Genomic DNA, 19,297 nt, shown 5'->3' on the forward strand with positions numbered 1-19,297 from the left:
AATTTGGGCATCTATGTCTTCCTAAAAACAAGAAGATACAATAATATTGTTATAAACAGAATGGGAAAATTTTTGAAACAAAATATCCTGTTTTGGTGTATACATTGATTTAAAGGGAAAAAAAAACAAATTAATGTCTATGGTTGTAGCAGTTCTAGAAAGATGCTAATACAAAAAAATTCGGGTTTCATGAACTAATTCAGAAAATCTAGTATAAAGGCATGTGTACAAGATATATGTAAAATCAAGCATCTTTGATCACAGAGCTCTGTCGCTAAATGTAAATGACGTTATAATTGGCTCCTCAAATAAAATTGCTTTGACTCTGTGAAACTTCTGAGATTGACTCTACCGATCAGAGCGCTCATGTCCATCAGAATTCATTGGACGATTAATTTAACAGTACATTGTGTGTACCTACCATTTGGGGAAATTTTACTACAGCGAGGTTTTATTTATTTGATCTATACCCATTGACATTGACGGAACGATGACAGTATGACAGTTTTCTACTTTTTTCAACATGACTTCGCTTACACTTATAAACCGGGCAACTTGCATATTTAACACATTAATAAAATTGCCGGCAACGAAACAGCTTGTACCATTTTTTCCTGCTTATCATCAACATTATTCAGTGAGTTCCAAACAAGTTTCTGCAAAAATGGCAACGGAAAAAACATTGCCTGAAATTTTTAAATACGTAGATCAGAATAAAGATTCTTATAAGCAATTATTAAAAGAAGCAGTAGCCATTCCATCCGTTTCATGTGATGTGAAATATCGTGCGGATTGCATCCGTATGGTTCACTGGATGCAAGACAAATTGAAGGAAGTCGGAGCCACTACAGAGTTAAGGGATGTTGGCTTTCAAACAATAGATGGCAAAGACGTTCAACTGCCGCCAGTTTTAGTAGGCGTATTGGGTAATGTAAGTATCGATACTAAAACTAGTTTGTGAGAAATAATTGGTAGTACGATTGTGTTTGTGATGTATTATGATTGTGCTCAGCATACCATACCACTCTCTCTTTTTTACTTTTGAGATCGTATATATATATTTTTAATATCTTTGTTGGTAGACGATATAGTTCACCAGATGTTAAGCATTTCCTGTGGTATCATGACTGTTAGTAATTCCAGGTTGAAATAATATGACTAGTTTATAGCGTTAGTAACTTAATTTTTACTTTTAATATCATCTACCATTGAATCTTGACTACTGTCTATATCATTAATTGTATAAAAAGGTTTTTTCTGCTCACAGTACCATATAAGAAAGGTGGTGGCAATCCTCCATAAATTATATTTGACACTAAAACTTTATTAGTTCTATATTAAATTTCATAATAGCAATATTCGACCAATTGTTTTCTCTTGAATTGAATATTTGTGGTTTTTTTCCTATTGTGCTATTGTGATCATTTGAATATTTTGAACAGTTTTTATTTAATAAATAGATGGTAAGAGTTGCTAATTCTTATTTTCTGTGCAAATTATTGCATATTATAAATTGTAGAATGAAAATCTCAAGTTTATAAAAATTACTAATTCCCTGATTTTGGCTTGGCTTGAATGGTATTAGTCTGCTAGGTCCACCAGTGAGCCGCGTGGGGCTTCACATGTTAAGTTCAAATTAGAAGAATAAAAAAGCACTCCCTAAACAGCCTGCAGTCCTTAAATTATATTTTAATGATGTTTCACCATTTCAATTGTACTAAACGCATTATTGAAGTCTTCGTGGCCTAAAGGCTTCAAAGATAAGGTGCAATCGTATTAAGCTATGCATTAATGTTTGAATCCTACAGGCAGCTACCAATTTTCCTAATGAAATACATACTGAACAATTATTATTGTTTATTGATAGGCTTCCACGGTGAAGAAATAACATCATGTAGTAAAAATCAAACCTGCAAAATTATAATTTGCGTAAATACTGGTAGTAGGACATCTTGAGTCTGGTGGTAGGTACCACCATCCTGCCTATTTATACCGTGAAGCAGTAATGCGTTTTGGTTTGAAGGGTAGGGCAGCCATTGTACTGTTAAACAGAGACTTGGATCTTATGTCTCGAGGTAGGTGGCTAAGGGCTCCCGTAACCACTTAATACCAGGTGGGCCATGAGCTTGTCCACCCCTTTAGACATTTTTTTTTTTAAATAATCATCTGATAAAATAATTTCCTTTTGATAGAGATGTTTACCAGTAATTTAGTGTACATGAGTACTCATAAAAGATATAAATATAAGTGTAATTTATAAAGATTAAAGTGACAATGATAAGCCAATATTCAAGTTTAAAATTATCTCCACTTAATACTGGATTAAATTCAAAGCAGTACTTGTTACTATCTGCTTAAAACGGCTTAAAATGTGAATGACAATCGATCAAAATAATATTAATTTAAATAAATGTACAAACCAGTCTGTTCTTACTACTTTTTTACCTCCTAATACATGCTCATGATCTCTAATTTAGTGATTTTATTTGGTACATTTATTTTATAAAGAAAATTTATTTTATTAATATATTATGTAATAGTAAGTAATGTAGTAAATCTATAATTATTGCAACAATGGTTAAAAAACTTATGTGTAATTCTGAGTCTACCGATAGTGTGCCGTGAGGAGTTCTTTACCTACACAGTATTTCTAAAGACTTGTTGAAATGAGCTCTAAAAGCAGGTCTTAGTGGTAGGTAATGGCTTGCTGTTGATGATCAACACTTATCGTTAGCTGGGCTGTATGCTTGTCTGCCAACAAAGGCAATAAAAAAACCTGTGGTCACTGTTCATTGTCTCCTTATCTATTTATATTTTAATTTGTTGTAACACAAATATGTTGCAATATAAATGTGGTTAAATGGGTAAAAAGAAATATTTGATATCAGAATCAGAAGAATATAATAATATAAGAACCTTATTTTTTTTTTGTTTGTTTAAAGGATCCAAAAAAAAATACAGTTTGTATCTATGGTCATTTGGATGTACAACCTGCTTTGAAATCTGATGGATGGGAGACTGAACCTTTTGAACTAGTTGAGCGCAATGAAAAATTATATGGACGAGGTTCTACTGATGATAAAGGTCCTGTACTTGGTTGGCTGCACACCATCAATGCCTATAAGGGCACTGGTGCTGAGGTAATCGCTTAAAAAAAAAAAATTACTGCTTATAATGTTTTTAAAGAAATTTATTTTTTGTAATTAACCATTAAATCAATTTGCAACAAATTTTACAGCTGCCTGTCAATTTGAAGTTCATTTTCGAATGTATGGAGGAATCTGGTTCCGAAGGGCTTGACAGCTTATTAATGGACAAATTGAAACCTGAGGGATTCTTTGATAGTGTCGACTATGTATGTATATCCGATAACTATTGGTTGGGAACCACGAAGCCATGTATCACTTATGGTTTACGCGGAATCAGCTACTATTTCCTAGAAGTGGAATGTGCAAAAATGGATCTTCACAGTGGAGTCTATGGTGGCACAGTTCATGAAGGTAACATCAGAATATCAGAAATTTACATGAAATGAAGAGTACATAAAATTGATAATTTTTCCGATTGTGCAATAATTATTGATAAGAGTTCATTCCTAATCTTTTTGTGTATGTGGTTGTTGACTGATATCACAATATTATCATTTAATTATTTGCTTTTAGTATCGTTTACATTACATTCATTGTGTAGTTTGCTTTTTAAATGAAAGAATAAATGTTCCATGAATGCCTTCTTTTGATAACGTAAATGAAGATTGTGTTAGTAAAATATTTTTTTGTATTTCTTTACAATGTATGCTGTTTACTACTTTCATGAGCAATGGATATATTATATTTTATTATTTAATAATGAACTTAGGCACATGTGTTGGGTAACAAATCAGTTCATTGTGTGTCTATACAACCCTCCTTTTATTAAAAAGAGAACAAGTACCCTCATTAATACACTACAGAATAACTTGCAAATAGCACGTTCATAAATTGAAGTCGTCGTGGCCTAAAGGATAAGACGTCCGGTGCATTTTTAACTAGCGATGCAACGGTGTTCGAATCTCGCAGGCAATGTTTACGATTGACTTCCACGGTGAAGGAATAACATCGTGTAATAAAAATCAAACCAGCAAAAATATAATTTGCGTAATTACTGTTGGTAGGAGCTCATGTGAGTTCGCACGGGTAGGTACCACCACCCTGCCTGTTTCAGTCGTGAAGCAGTAATCGTTTCGGTTTGAAGGGCGGGGCAGCCGTTGTAGCTATACTGAGTCCTTAGAACTACGTCACAGATGTCTATGGGCTCCAGTAACCACTTAACAGCAGGTGGGCTGTGAGCTCGTCCACCCATCTAAGTAATAAAAATCATAATTAAAAAACATAAATCAAAATGTTTTCTTGAGCTCTCAATAGATCACAATGGTTGGTAGCCAGCTTGAATAGGTACAGATAAGAAGTAGTTCTGACAGTTTCAAAACATATTTTAGAAATGGCGCTGTTTGTCGGTATGCAGAACTTGGTTATCATGTGAATTTGATTACAATAAAAGTACAGAAAATGAACTGTAATAATTTTAACTTTTTTTGGCCCATAATGATAAACCCTGACCTTCACTAATAAAAAAAGATATGTTATTTTCGAGACTACATTTAAGTTTATTTTTCAGCCATGTCTGATTTAATCTACTTGATGAATACACTCGTGGACAAAGATGGGAAGATATTGGTGACTGACATATATAAATCGGTAGCTCCACTCACTGAAACCGAAACCAAGCTGTACACGACTATCGACTTTGATCCGGAAGCATACAGGTATTATTATTTATTGTGATGTTATGCACAACCAAAAGTCTTTGGCATTTCCTGTGACATAACACAAGACACGCAAATACCTGGTCCTTAAGAATTGTAATTAGTTGCATAAAAATTTCAGAAAGACAATTGGAGCATACAAACTTGCGCACAATGGCGTAAAAGAACAGTTGCTGATGCATCGTTGGAGATACCCCAGCCTATCTCTACACGGGATTGAAGGTAATTTTACCATAATAACAATATCATACATATCTTAACACATATAATTCATATAAGTGACGCGTTCGTGGTCGTGTTGGTAAGACTTATTCACATCATCTGGGATCCTCCCGATCCACTAACAGTGCTTTTAGGTACCCCAAGCACCGGTCATCGTTCTCGTCGAACCCGTCGCTTGCGACGAAGGGCTCGGCGAGTAAATTAACTCACAGACACAGCTCACTGAGTTTCTCGCCGGATTTTATCAGTGGGTCACAAAACAGCGCAATAGGCTGTCTACTGAATCAATCACTGGTCTATTACATGCAAAACGACTAATACAGCTAATTGTTATGATTTTGATTTGATTATAAATTAATTCGAAGATGACCGCGGCTATGGCCAAAGAATATTGGTATAAAAAATAATTATACTTAAGTATGATTGCTATAAATTAGTCTGTAAGTTTCTTTTTTCAAGAAATTAACGAATTTTATTGAATATTGTACTTTTTTGTCAAATACCTATTTTGGGTCCAAATATACCGATTTTAGCTGCCCACTCTACCGATTTCGCTCTATGACGTTCGAGATCACTGCAACCGACTGACATTCCAAGCGTCACCTGAATTTGTTTTATATTGCACGAAAAGCAAAAAAAACTTTTCTATTGTCCTATTTCGATTTTAATGTCTGTAATCATCAGCACTCCTAGGTGTTGTCTTCTTTGCGAATGGTAACCTTACACTAAACCATACGAGGTTTAATTCGGACGAACAAGCGCGCGTCGTGCATCTGTATACTGAACGAGAAATGAACACCCTGTAAAGTAATGTGAATCATAGCTTGGTTTAAACTTAGATTTTTCTGTGGTATGTACTAATTTTAAAGCGTTCATGATTATTAGGTTAGAATTGTACAATTTCAATAAATAATATTAAAGAATAAATAAGCGAATATCTTAATTCCCGAAATTTCGAATATTATAATAATTCATCCCAATGTCCAGTAGATATGTGTCGTTCGCGAACGAACGAGTCAAACGACCCGGGTCTCAAATTCCGCGCGAACGATAGGGTCACTTAAACGAATCGATTTAGTGAACGACTCATATTTTTTGCCTACGAATCAGAAGAAAAGAACCATACGAGTACGACGGTCATTCGGGTAATTTCGGGTTGCCGCGTCTCGCCCCGCGCCCGTCTCGCTTAGTCTTTCATTCGACTGAACGGGTCGTACGAACCGGATCATTTTGTCAACAGGTCAGTACTGATCTGAATCTCTAAAATTGAACGAACGACACATATCTAATATCCAGTACGATTTGACTTGTTAGAAATACGTGCGCAATAATTTTCAAATTCTATAGTACACTGTGCACCAAGCGAGAAAAGTTGGTTTGATACGTGTTTGCTTTTCCCGCGGTGCACATACTATTTTTTCTCTAACCAGGCCGAAATTTCATGGAGTACCGAGCCGGGGTCCAGGGGCTAAGCCCTGGCGGGGGTAGGGGGGGGAGCTAAAACTTACTCATAAAAAAAACTTTTTAAATTTACTACTGCTAATTAAATAAGAACTGTCTGATGAACTTATGTTTGTTTAATACTTCACTATTAAATTTTATTGCCTTTTGTTGATTTCACTTTTACACTAAACACAATATTGCAAATTACCCGAGCATAACAATGGCTTAGAATTTTAGGTGCGTGAGAGCAGACGTAGACACTAATGCGCATGCGCGCTTGTACCCAGGGAGAAAAAGTTACACTTTCTTCCCTGTACAGCGGGACGAAAACCGAACTTACGGCGTCGGTAGGAGAAAAAATATATAATTCAAATTCAAATTCAAAATCATTTATTTCAACTTGGATGTCATCAAAAACACACTTGTTGAATGTCAAAATGTAAAAGAAAATGTTAACTCTACCACCGGTTCCAAAAAAAGCCACAGTCCTGAGAAGAACCGGCGAAACAAACTCAGCGGGCTTTCTTTTTTTTTTTAAATAAGAAAACATATTTACATTATACGAAAAAACAAGAAAAAAAAATACAATTCAAATAAATAATAATAATAATGAAAAATGAAATGGCCAGGAGCGAACGCCTCATTCCCACGTAGTGCCATCTAGTAAAAAATCCTTAACTTTATAATATGCCTTGTTGCACAAACGTTCCTTGACAGTTTTCTTAAATCTATGAACAGGTAGTAGTTGAACGTTTTGTGGGATCTTGTTGAAAAGTTGTACACCCAGCCCCCTGAAAGAGTTGCTTATTTTCTTAATTCGAGCCGCCGGAAACGCAAGCCTATGTTTGTTCCTAGTGTTCACATTATGCAAATCGCAGACTCTGGGGAATTCTACAATGTTTTTACGCACGTACAATAAATTTTAAAATTATGTAAAAGATTATTTTAAGGCCATTTTATAAGGTTTTTTGGTTTCACCCACCTTGAGAGCTAAGGTCAAATTGAACTATAGAATAGCTGTGTAACCCTTCAAACTCGCGGAGACTGGACTTGTTGTTAACGTGTATTGTATGAATGTAAAATGTTTGTGGTAATATTTTAGGTGCCGCGTTCCAGCCTGGAGCAAAAACGGTGGTTCCTGGAAAAGTGATTGGAAAATTTTCAGTCAGGCTTGTTCCGAATCAAGAGCCGGAGGAAGTTGAGAAATTAGTCTTTGATTACATTAACAAGAAGGTAAACATTAAAAAAAACGATTATAAAATATTATATTTGTTTTTAAATTAAAATTTTCCATTACAGTCCTTCCCAAAGTAGGATTACCTGTATGTTTGATTAGTTTTCCACATATTGTTTGTTTTTGGTACTGCTAAGAAAAATCCGTCATTGAAATACCAAGTTTCAAGTTAACGAGCCAAACAATGTTCTTACGCACAGATCATGAACATTTTTTATTTAATTATTTTCTTACATAATATATTTAGTCACATCGAACAGGAATTTATGCCTATTTCTGCCGTGAAGCAGTGCGTTTCGGTTTGAAGGGCGGAGCAGCCGTTGTAACCTAACTATACTTGAGACCTTAGAACTTATATCTCAAGGTGTTAGCGCATTTACGTCGTAGATGTCTATGGGCCCCAGTAACCACTTAACACCAGGTGGGCTGTGAGCTCGTCCACCCATCTGAGCATTAAAAAAATAACTAGTCTCACAGAATTTGATATTGACATCAGAACGACACTAAAACGTGTTAGCTCGAATTAGTTCAGTATTAAAAGTGCAAAGAACAGTTAAAAAATATTGCAATAATTGTTACGTTACAATACTCGTTGTAATTTTTTTTTATTTTATTATCTAATATTTAAAAAAAAAGACATGCCTGCTGAGTTTCTTGCCAGTTCTTATCAGGACGGAGGCTAGTTTTTGTGAAATGGCAGTAGTTCTTTTTGACGTTCAACAAGTATGTACTTTCATTTATGTTGAATAATTTTTTTTTGATTTGATTTTAATTCCCAATTTTTTTTAAATCAAACGCTTCATTTTAGTCTCATGTAGATATAGGCAGGTGTGGGGCATGAACATATAGTAATAATGCTTGTGTGCGATGCTGACAGTGGGCGGAGCGCGGGTCCCCGAACAAGATGAGCATCACGGCACAGAGCGGCCGCGCCTGGACCGAGAACCCGGACCATCCGCACTACCAGGCCGCCGCCCGCGCCACTAAGCTGATATATCAGGTCGCTATTGTTTCTTATTGTTTTGTCAGCTTAAGATATTTTATGAAGTCTTCTTCTTCTTCTTTTTTTTTTGACTCCGGCACGGTTTGTTCATTAGCCAGTGTCAAGTAATAAGATTTTTATAATTCGGCGTTTTAAGTATTTACAGTTTATGAATAATAAAAAACGAAGGAAACTAATCGCGACATAACATAAATTATTAAAAACGAATTAAATTTACAAATGAGATCATATATCATGAAATATAATCTCAGTAAAATAGTGGTCATTTACTGAGACTTTTTAGTGGACTTTTTGGAGGATCCTGAGAAGATACGTCCAGCGGTTTTGTACGCATTTAAACCTGAAGAAACACTAAACAGACAAAATAAACTTCGCACCTCGTGTTCCCGCCAAAAAGACTTATGAAGTAATCTATGCCACCTTAACCCATAGACACAACCCACAGAGTTTCTCGCCGGATCTTTTCAGTGGGTCGCGTTTCAGAGGCGGAGTAGATTTGCGAAGCACTGCTCTTGCTAGAGCCAGTGTTAGCAACACCTCTGGTTTGAGCCCCGAGAGCTCACCTACACGTTAATGCTGATATACCCTCTCAAGGCTATTAGCATAGGTAGGAAAAAAATGCCTTAGATGATATGTCATATAATCAGGCAAGTGCTACGGTGTCATCCATTTATACCGCAAAGCAATATTTTAATTCAAATGGTTTTAAATAAGATTATAACCACAGAAATTCGATCTTCAATTTTTGTCTCAAACCGTCCCAACAGCTCAGTTTGTTGTGTCTATAGGCAACATATCTTTCTGTATTTATACGACGTTTAAATAAATAAAATCGGTTCTATCGGATTTGTTTCCGGTAACGGAACTAAATCGGAATGCTTAATATCTGACATGGAAGACGAAAAATTATAATTTAATGTTATTTAAAATAAAATGATTTGTGGGAGCGGGAGGTATTCAAGTCCCTTCTGATTTTAGACTGTAAATAAACAGATGGGAAGTTACTAAAACGATAAAAAATATTCGAGCAGCTTAGTGAAATTTGTTCATTCATACTTAACTTAATTTTGTATTTATTGCTTTTTCAGTTTCAGGAACGTCTCCTTAGACCCTGTCCATTTTAAGATCTCCATAAAAAACGCGACTACGCGACAACGAAAGATAATAAATTTTATAAAAACATAAATCACGTTTCAAGTGTTTGTCGACAGACCGATCCGGACATGTCCCGCGAAGGAGGTTCGATCCCCGTCACGATCACTCTGCAGGAGGCGAGCGGCAAGAACGTGTTGCTGTTGCCCATGGGCGCCGGAGACGACATGGCGCACTCGCAAAACGAGAAGATTAACGTTCGCAACTACATCGAAGGCGTAAGCTGAACATTATATATTTAAACATTGCTTTACAATAAGGAGGTTAGTTAGCATACCACTAGCTTGAATTTGTGATAACGTTGACATTGTGGGGCGACGGGAACCTTATGATGCACAATATAAGGTAACTTTTCAAGACAGCACACAAAAAATCATTGTCTGCTTAGTGCGAGTTTTTTAACGGTCTCGATTGCATAAAAGTTTACTCATACCAATCTTTTCTCCTGAATCCAATGCAAAATATACATCGACCTCATGTCTCAAAACGGACTCTAGTAAATGACTTTCATCGCGTGGACACTGTTTCTTTGTACATCTACTCAAAGGAAATATAAGGACTCCGTAGACTGTTAGAAGTTTTATAATCTGTGGTCTTCATCTAACGCAAGTCGGATGGGACTTTTTGGCGGGAACGCGAGGAGTGAAGTTGTGTGATTTGTTTTATTTTGTCTATTTAGTGTTTCTTCGGGTTTAAATGTGTAATAATGGTGGTTTATTAACTGTTTAATGTCTGTGAAAGTGCACAAATGTGGGAAAATGAAACAAAGCCGCTGGACGTAACTTCTCGGGATCCTCCAAAAAGTCCACTGAAAAAATCTTAGTAAAATCATCCATTTTACTGAGATTATATTTCATCCCATTTAATTTCATCCCAGTTGATTAATGTCTCAAATTAATCATCTTCATTTCATTTCACTCCATAATATCATTTTTCATAAAAATATGAATATAAATTAAAATAAGACATGACCTAAAGGTCTTAGTTACCAGGTCATAAAAACCATTAAAAAAGCAGGTCGGATGGACTTTTTGGCGGGAACGCGAGGAGTGAAGTTGTGTGATTTGTTTTATTTTGTCTATTTAGTGTCTCTTCAGGTTTAAATGTGTAATAACGGTGGTTTATTAACTGTTTAATATCTGTGAAAGTGCACAAATGTGGTAATATGAAACAAAGCCGTTGGACGTACGTAACTTCTCGGGATCCTCCAAAAAGTCAACTGAAAAAATCTCAGTAAATGACCACCATTTTACTAAGATTATATTTCATCCCATATCATCTCATCTCATTTCGTTTAAATTCATCCCAGTTGATAAATGTCTCAAATTAATCATCTTCATTTCATTTTATTTTATTTCATTTCACTCCATATTATCATTTTTCATATAATTAAGAATAAAAATAAAAATAAGACATGACTTAAAGGTCTTAGTTACCAGGTCATAAAATCCATAAAAAAAGCAGGCAGGATAGCAGAGAGAGTCGTCAGAACTTAAAACCCGGATTCGTCGGCCGTCGAAAAATTACCTGACCCGAAGCTAGTTTAAAAAAGCGGAAAATACTAAGACAACCAGCCCGCTGGTTGTGTTAGGATTTTCCACTATTTTTTAATGCGCAGCCGACCTTATTTCTCATTGTATAATCAATATTCGTGGAGATGACACATATTACAAACATACAAATCATTTATGATTTCGGAGAAAACACATTGGAATTATTTAAAAACTTGCACCCAATCACTTACTTCCAATATAGAGGAAATTAAAAATAATGTTTTACTTGTAGTTTTACAAGTTCTGGATGTACAATGGAATCAGTTTGTATTCTTTGTATTTTAAAATAAATGTAATTATAAATCACGACTCAAAATATTAAAAATATATAATTAAAACGATACAAAATGTCCGTCTATCCCTGGTGTCGAGATCAGAAAGAGGCCGTGAACGAGGCAATATATGCTGTGTTAGTGGTCCCCTCAACTCCGACCAGTCAGCAGGCCACGCCCACCTTATAGCTTTTCTTTCTTTATAGTATGTTATTATAGAACAATGTATTAACGGGACGCGCAGATATTTCATTTTGTTTGGGTAGATCTATTGCACGGTTACTTGGTATTTTTAACAGTAGGTAGCGGTTTGGCTTTGCCTCTGGCATTGCTGATGTCCATGAGCGACGGTGACTACTCACTATCAGGTGGGCCGTGTGCTCGTTTGTTTACAAGAGCAATAAAAAAAGCAGATACCAGAATTCATAGATATCACCACGTGAACGCTGCGACGCGACGCCTCTGAGATTTAGATGACTATATGTCAATTGTTTGTTAATTAGGCATATTAAATTTTTTGCGTCTTTCATTTTTATTATCCTGTGTTATTCCTTTGTCTTGGGAGTTTTTCATGAACGTGTGTTGAGTACATATTATATTACAAAAATGGATATCTGCCGGCGGGATTTGAATACCGGTACAGTCGTATCGCTCGATATGAGCACACCGAGCGTCTTATCTTTTAAGCCACGACGACTTCAAAATCGCCTACTTTGGTCATTATACTCTTATAGGGCCTGATGAGAACTCCACTTGTTTTGGTATTGTTTTTAGTCCTCTGTCGTGAGTTTGTTTGTCGAGCCTGTCTATCGTGAAGTATAGTCTTCCGGTGATTGTTTAGCTATGTCTGGTTTGACTTCTCCAGAAAGGATACGTTTATGCGAAAATTGTCAACGTGACTTTCCGTGGTCTTAACAGTGAAGGGACTTAGCTAGGTATGTGGCGTCTATTCTGCCACAGAGCTCCCAGTTACACACTTATGTCGTTGGTAGGGTGGTGGAGGTTGTTCCTACCTAAGCTGATAGCCTTGAGAGGCTATATCAGCGTAACCTTAACTAGTAGGTGAGTTCAGTAGTAGGGCTCTCATGTCGTGCCGCTTTATTGAAGTGGGCGATTTTACGTCACGCGAACACAACAAAGACTAAGGAAAACAAAAAATATCAGATCATAATATCGTTACATCAATAGGTGCTATTTGTGTATTTTCTATTGTACACAGTAAAAAAAGCTAAAAATAAATAAATAAATCATACAACGCCTATAGTCTATGAAATGTTAAATTTTTAAGGCCGTTTTTAATTAATAAAATCAATTTAATTAAGAATTAACTAAACTAAGAATTTACTAAAATTGCATGCTCTGAAAAACGCAACCCTAAATATGAATTTTTAATGAATTATTAAGCAACAAAATAAAATTTGTCAATAATAACGACATCTACTGTAAAGTAAGCGACAGTTTTTCCATGAACCACTTTCTAAGATTACCCATTTAAAGGCTTATAACAAGAGGATCTTTTTATTTCAACAAAATGGAAGAGTATTTTAAAAATAATTTTACATTTTAACGATCAATATTACTCATTTCGTTAAGAAGTCGCGCACGTGATTGACTGTAAACGATCGTATGTGATTCAATTTTAGTCAATTGTCGTCAATGTGCACTATGATCTCAATAATAACGTTGATTCATCTCCGGGAAATCCCACTGGCTCTGATTAAGGACCGGAACACACACCCCGATCTTATCAGGAACGTAACGTTTATGCACTTTAAAATATAGATCGTTCTTTTCACATTATTAAACGCAATCAATTGTTTATGTTTAGCTGATTAATGTAAAGAGTTTATTTAGATTTATAAAACACATTACTTTTATTTCAAATTACATTGGTCAACTTTTTGGATTTTTTTAAGGAGCAGGATAAGGATAGTAGAAATAAAATTAAAATGCTTGAAAAATTAATAGTTTTATTGTAATATGACTTTATTAAATTTTAGTATAACGCTATAAATGTAACAAAACTTGTCAATATTATTTTACTATTTCTGGAAATTATTTAAGAATCATTTATCTCCGAAAACAAAACAAAAAAAGTACACTTCGAATATGTGAAAATGGAACTAAAAAGCGGTAAAATTTGTGGGTAGTAACTAGCTGTAACACGAAAACTAGACCTGATCGAATAAAAGTAAATAAGGTGTTAAAATGACGGTAGGGGTAGATAATTCAAAATTAATAAGTATGTATAGTAACCGGCAAACTTCTTGAGCAAATGACCTTGACTGCGCAGAACCGAATTTTAGATCACTTTGGTGGTGAGGGTGAGGCGCGACGGCAGGGGAAATCGTATCGAGCGCGTTATTGGTAGATCAGTCGAACCTTGCGTCCCGCACCGCTCCCTCGTTCCGCTTGCTCCCAAAAGTACGCTTGCGTATAGTGAAAAGTCTATCGTTATTAATCGTTGTTGACTTTTTTGCCATTGATATTTGTCGAGTGTTTGTTGATTTTTTATAAAAAATACACTATGCAGTGACAAACTGGTGTAGTATTCAAAAGAAAGGGTAGAAAAATTGTGTACGACGTATATTGCTTCATTATGAAACAGGGGAAGAATGATATGGAAAAAGTAAAACAGACTTCGGAAGCAACAAAAACATCAGTGAGTACTGTTAGGTGCATAATTAACGAAGCTAAAGGCTCTGGCTTGCTCGCCGTGTTTCGGACTCCGGGTAAGAAAAGATCAGGGAAGAAGAAAGTTACCGGAATTGATAGTTTCATTCAATCTGTAATAAAAATATGTATTCATAATAACTACATAACAAGCAGCGAAACTCCGTACCGTAGAAAGGCATCGAAAAATTTAAAGAAGATATAAATTTTAATGGCTCGAAATGAAGTTTACGACGAATTATGAAAGAGCTAGGCTTCAGATGGAAAAAAAAACAAAATAATCGGAAGCTGGTAATTGAAAAAAGTTACATTCAATTACTACGAATCGAATATCTTCAAAAAATAATTAATTATAGACAAAAAAGAAGACCGAACCGACCGAGTTGTAACCTACACCGATGAGCACTATGTCGACTCATCACGATGATAGCGACTCTGGTGATGAAAACAGTGACGATGATGATGGTCAAGATTATGATAACGAAAAAAAAATTACAAATACCAGCTTCGCTTCAACTGAACCAAGACCTGGCAACAGCTCTAGTTTTTACTTAATAGAAGGAATATCTATTTTACCCCAAGATTCAATTATTAAAATTATTAAACTATATTTTTTGTTGATGTTCTGATAAATATATAAATAAATACATATGTTGATTTTAATAATTTAATTGCATTATGACGCAGAGTAAATAATGTTTTTGCACGTGAGTGTACCATGCGCGAACTTACCCCCACTACGTCAACAAATGCTCAAGAAGTTTGCCGGCTATTATACTTTCCTTCTCAGAAGATTTTGTCGACCACTTATTTTTAATTTGACAAACTATAGTTTCGACACTGCAAATTGATTTTACTTCAGAAGTTTCTCGAGGATGAGGATCCCAGTATCCTAAGAATACAATTTTGTCGATCAGTGTGAAGAAATTTCGTTATATTCTTTCTTTTTTTAGTAAGTAGCATCGTCGTAGTAAAAGCCTTCTATAAAAAACATGAAGTTTGTGAAGTAGAAAAATAAAGAAATTCAGTCAAAACCGTTGCACAACAATCAATGCAATTCTCAAGTCGCGCAAGCGTCATCCTACTTAAGTAAAATAAGTTTAATCCGAGACTGGTTTACGAGCGTTAACTGTAAAAAACGAGACCCCGATCACGTAGCGACAAAACTCGCGAGCGATGGGTTTCCCGAATGATTTGGTATTGGAATGAAAACGAAGTATTTTTTGGAATTGATTTCTACGAATTTAATTTCCGATAAGTATGTTTCAAGAACTCAAAATAAACATTTTTTTTATTTTTTTCCGTACCTTTGCTGATAGCCTTGAGAGGCTATTTTAGCTTTACCCTAGTGTGTATAGGTGAGCTATCGGGGCTCAAACCGGAAGTGTTTCTGACACTGTCCCTAGCAAGAGCAGTGTTTCACAGAATCTACCACAAGATCTGAAACGCGACCCACTGAGAAGATCCGGCGAGAAATTCAGTGGGATAAAATTATTAGCATTCTCATTTCAGTACATTTATTTATACGCTTTGAAAATATGAAATGTCAAACTTAATAAAAAATCGTTACAGAATAATTTTAATCATGTTACACTTTTGACGTCACCCTTCCTTTAGTCTAATTTATGTTTAAAAAAATATTTGCTTTAAATTGTTTAGGTATAAAATCTATGCGAAATGTTTTTTTTTATATATAAGTAAGTTTAAGACAAAAACGGGAATAGCGCTCATAGTATCTTAAAGATTATTTCTGTTAAGACAAGGTTCAAACATTTAGACCGTCTTTGGTCTATTGAACAATAAAAAGTACCCGCTGGGTCGATGATCTTTATCCACAAACGATCAAGTTTTAGCGAAACATTAGTCGTCGCGTTTGTCATACTTCATATCAGTGTTACTGTTGCAGAGTCGTTGATATAACAGTAGTATTAAGTAGGTTAAATAGTAGTATTAAGTTAAGTAGTATTAAGTAATTAGTAACAGTAGTATCGTGCGAATATAAAAAGCAGGAGCTTCTCAATTCGACTAAATTTTTATGTGCGTTTATCACCGAATCTTTTCTAGACGAACCGATTCTTTCGTTTTTTTTTTTATTAATAAAAATCCGGTGGTTCTAATATGGTCTTGTTCAAGTTTTATGAAGATTTGACCAGTACTTTTCGAATTTCCGTGTTTTCTTTTCTATTTAAATTTTGTATTATTTCTACACATATAGGTATATCACCGACCCTTAATTGAAATTTCGCTTTGGCGAACATTTACGGCGTATTTAGTCACGGTAGCACCTGATTATTTGTGGTCTGAGAGAGTTCTTAATAACAATTTAATGTCTCCACGATAAGTTATGACGGATTTATTGTTGAATAAAGTTTTAAGTAAAATTCTAATAAACACATAAGATACTATGTAGCATTCATTGCAGTATTCTGTTAAACCAAATTTGAAAATAAGATTAGCTCACGCAATATTTTTATTCCCTGCCTAATCTTTCGTAGCCAGTGGGGCTATTTCATACCCGATCCTGTAGACCGAATGATAAATAGTCTACGTCGCCCAAAACACGTCATTACGGATCCTCCCGATCCATTAACGGTGCCTTTAGGTACCACAAGCACCGATCACCGTCTTCGTCGAACCCGTCGCTTGCGACGAAAGGCTCCATGAGCGAATTAACCCACAGACACACCCCACTCAGTTTCAGAGGATCTTCTCAGTGGATCGCGTTTCCGATCCCGTGGTAGATTCTGCGAAGCACTGCTCTTGCTAGGGCTAGTCTTAGCAACACTCCGGTTTGAGCCCCGTGAGCTCACTTACATGTTAGGGCGAAGCTGAAATAGCCTCTCAAGGCTATCAGCATAGGTAGGAGAAAAAAGCTAGGCGCTATTACAACTATCCGTAGACGGGTAGGTGAGTTCACTGGATCAACCTGAGAGAATTTGTTGATACTAGCCCGAGTACTAACAAGAGCAGTGTGCTTCGCTACGCAAAAAATTGTATGTAACTCATATAGCAGTGAATTTCATGAGTAAATACATGTTCGCAACTAAACTAATGTAGGTATTGAATAATCGCCGCACTCGAATGATTATTTATGATCCACTGCCAATTAAATATGCATTGTTAATATTGTTTATGGACTAGTTGAAGTGAAACAAACAAATTATAAAGTAGTAAGTAAGCTAACCGGGCGATCTTATCGCCATTCACAGCGTGTGGTGACAACGCAAATTTAAAACATTTCTTTTTGGTCTTATTAGTCGAACAAAAAACTGATGGTAGGACCTCTTGTGAGTCCGCACGGGTAGGTACCACCACACTGCCCATTTCTGCCGTGAAGCAGTAATGCGTTTGAAGGGTGGGGCAGCCGTTATAACTATACTGAGACCTTAGAACTTATATCTCAAGGTCGGTGGCGCATTTACGTTGTAGTTGTCTATGGGCTCCGGTAACCACTTACCACCAGATGGGCTGTGAGCTCGACGACCCATGAAGGCAATAAATAAAAAAACGTTAACGGCATTAACAAAGTAAATTGTATTTGCGAATTCGGGCACGTAGATTAATGTTTGACCTCAGCAATAAGCCCATATCAATGCAACAGTATACATACGAACTTGTGATTTTGATGAATGTTTTTACTAATTACAGATAAAACTGTTTGCCGCCTACTTGTTCGAGGTCGGTAAACTCCCCAAGTAAACACCGACGCCGAGGATGCTACCTACACGTAGAAACTATATGAAATTGTCGTTTGTAGTTTTAGTAATCTCTCCGAAACTCTTTATTTTATGAAAACGCTCGCAGCCTGGCGACGGATAATAGATATAAATAAGCTACTACAGTCAATTTTGTAACCGCGTTTTGGAAACAATACAGTTAAGTCGTATGGTTGGTAGATCTATTTTTGGCGGTAAAGTATAAGATTGTTAACAATTTAGCAAATACATAAGTGCTGAACTGAATTCAGTAAAAAAAAAATTATTGACCTTTTTTCTCAATTCGTTGTCTTGGGCATATTACAAAGGATATCGAGATTTGTAACTTTAATGTGGAAGACATGAAGTACATTCCTTTTATTAAGTACAATTTAAAACTTGCATAATATTCATAAAGTACAGGAAGACATTATTTTTTTAAATATTTCATATAGTTTTGTATTTATTTTGTTATGTATACTCATATTACATAATTATTTTTCTTCTATCTTGTAGTCGTCATAATATAAAAGTGTAGTACATACATGTATTTTTGTACGTTTTTTAAATGTGTAATAAACATTTGTATAACGTTTTTTATTTTGTTTTACTTTTTAATATGCGATCTCAAAAATCGATGTCAAAAATCCCAAAGGTTGAATTAATCTTAAATGGATTAGCAGAATATTTACGAGATGAGCAGGTACTTGCGTTTTGATTACTTCATTTTAATAGGACTGAAAATTATTTTAATTGAATCGGGCCACAATAGAGAGGTAGTGATGATATACTAGAGAATACTATTAAACTTATATTTAAATTAATATACATATTTCCATTTTAGAAGAATTTGAATAATAATGACGTAAGATTTTTCACAAAATAGGGGTTCCTTTAAGGCATTAAAGCTTTGTATCCTGTGCTGATCCTATTACCACTGACGTTTGTGCGTTGGTAGCATTCATTATCTCAACAGTAATAAAGGAACTACACATTTTAGTTATATTTCAATAGGAATGGAAAGGTAACGCTAAAGCTTAATCAAATGCAGTTTTAAGTATATAGGTAATTACAATATTAGTAGATTGCTTAGACGTTAATGTAGCAAATTATCTAAATTAGAAGGGGCAGTGATGTAAATGGTTGGAAGTATTCTAAAACTATTTTTTTTTCATTCGGAAACAACAAAAGCGTGTTCTCTGCGTCCGCACAAAATAAAAAATCAGAAAATTAGAAATAAACATTT

At 35.3% G+C, this 19,297-nt stretch overlaps 1 protein-coding gene across 1 annotated transcript; it reads left to right on the top strand.

The window, feature by feature from the left end:
- The first annotated feature begins 134 nt into the window (after nucleotides 1-134).
- On the top strand, nucleotides 135-18,647 carry Cndp2 (Cytosolic non-specific dipeptidase 2). The gene is made up of 9 exons (XM_028182904.2): nucleotides 135-931; nucleotides 2,943-3,140; nucleotides 3,239-3,500; nucleotides 4,657-4,804; nucleotides 4,926-5,026; nucleotides 7,572-7,702; nucleotides 8,581-8,703; nucleotides 9,918-10,076; nucleotides 18,005-18,647. Exons 1-9 carry the CDS (start codon nucleotides 524-526, stop codon nucleotides 18,053-18,055), a joined length of 1,581 nt encoding a protein of 526 aa, XP_028038705.2. The 5' UTR covers nucleotides 135-523; the 3' UTR covers nucleotides 18,056-18,647.
- The last annotated feature ends 650 nt before the right edge of the window (nucleotides 18,648-19,297 follow it).

This window comes from Bombyx mandarina, chromosome 15 (genome assembly GCF_030267445.1).
Source record: "Bombyx mandarina strain Sakado chromosome 15, ASM3026744v2".
Classification (NCBI taxonomy): domain Eukaryota; kingdom Metazoa; phylum Arthropoda; class Insecta; order Lepidoptera; family Bombycidae; genus Bombyx; species Bombyx mandarina.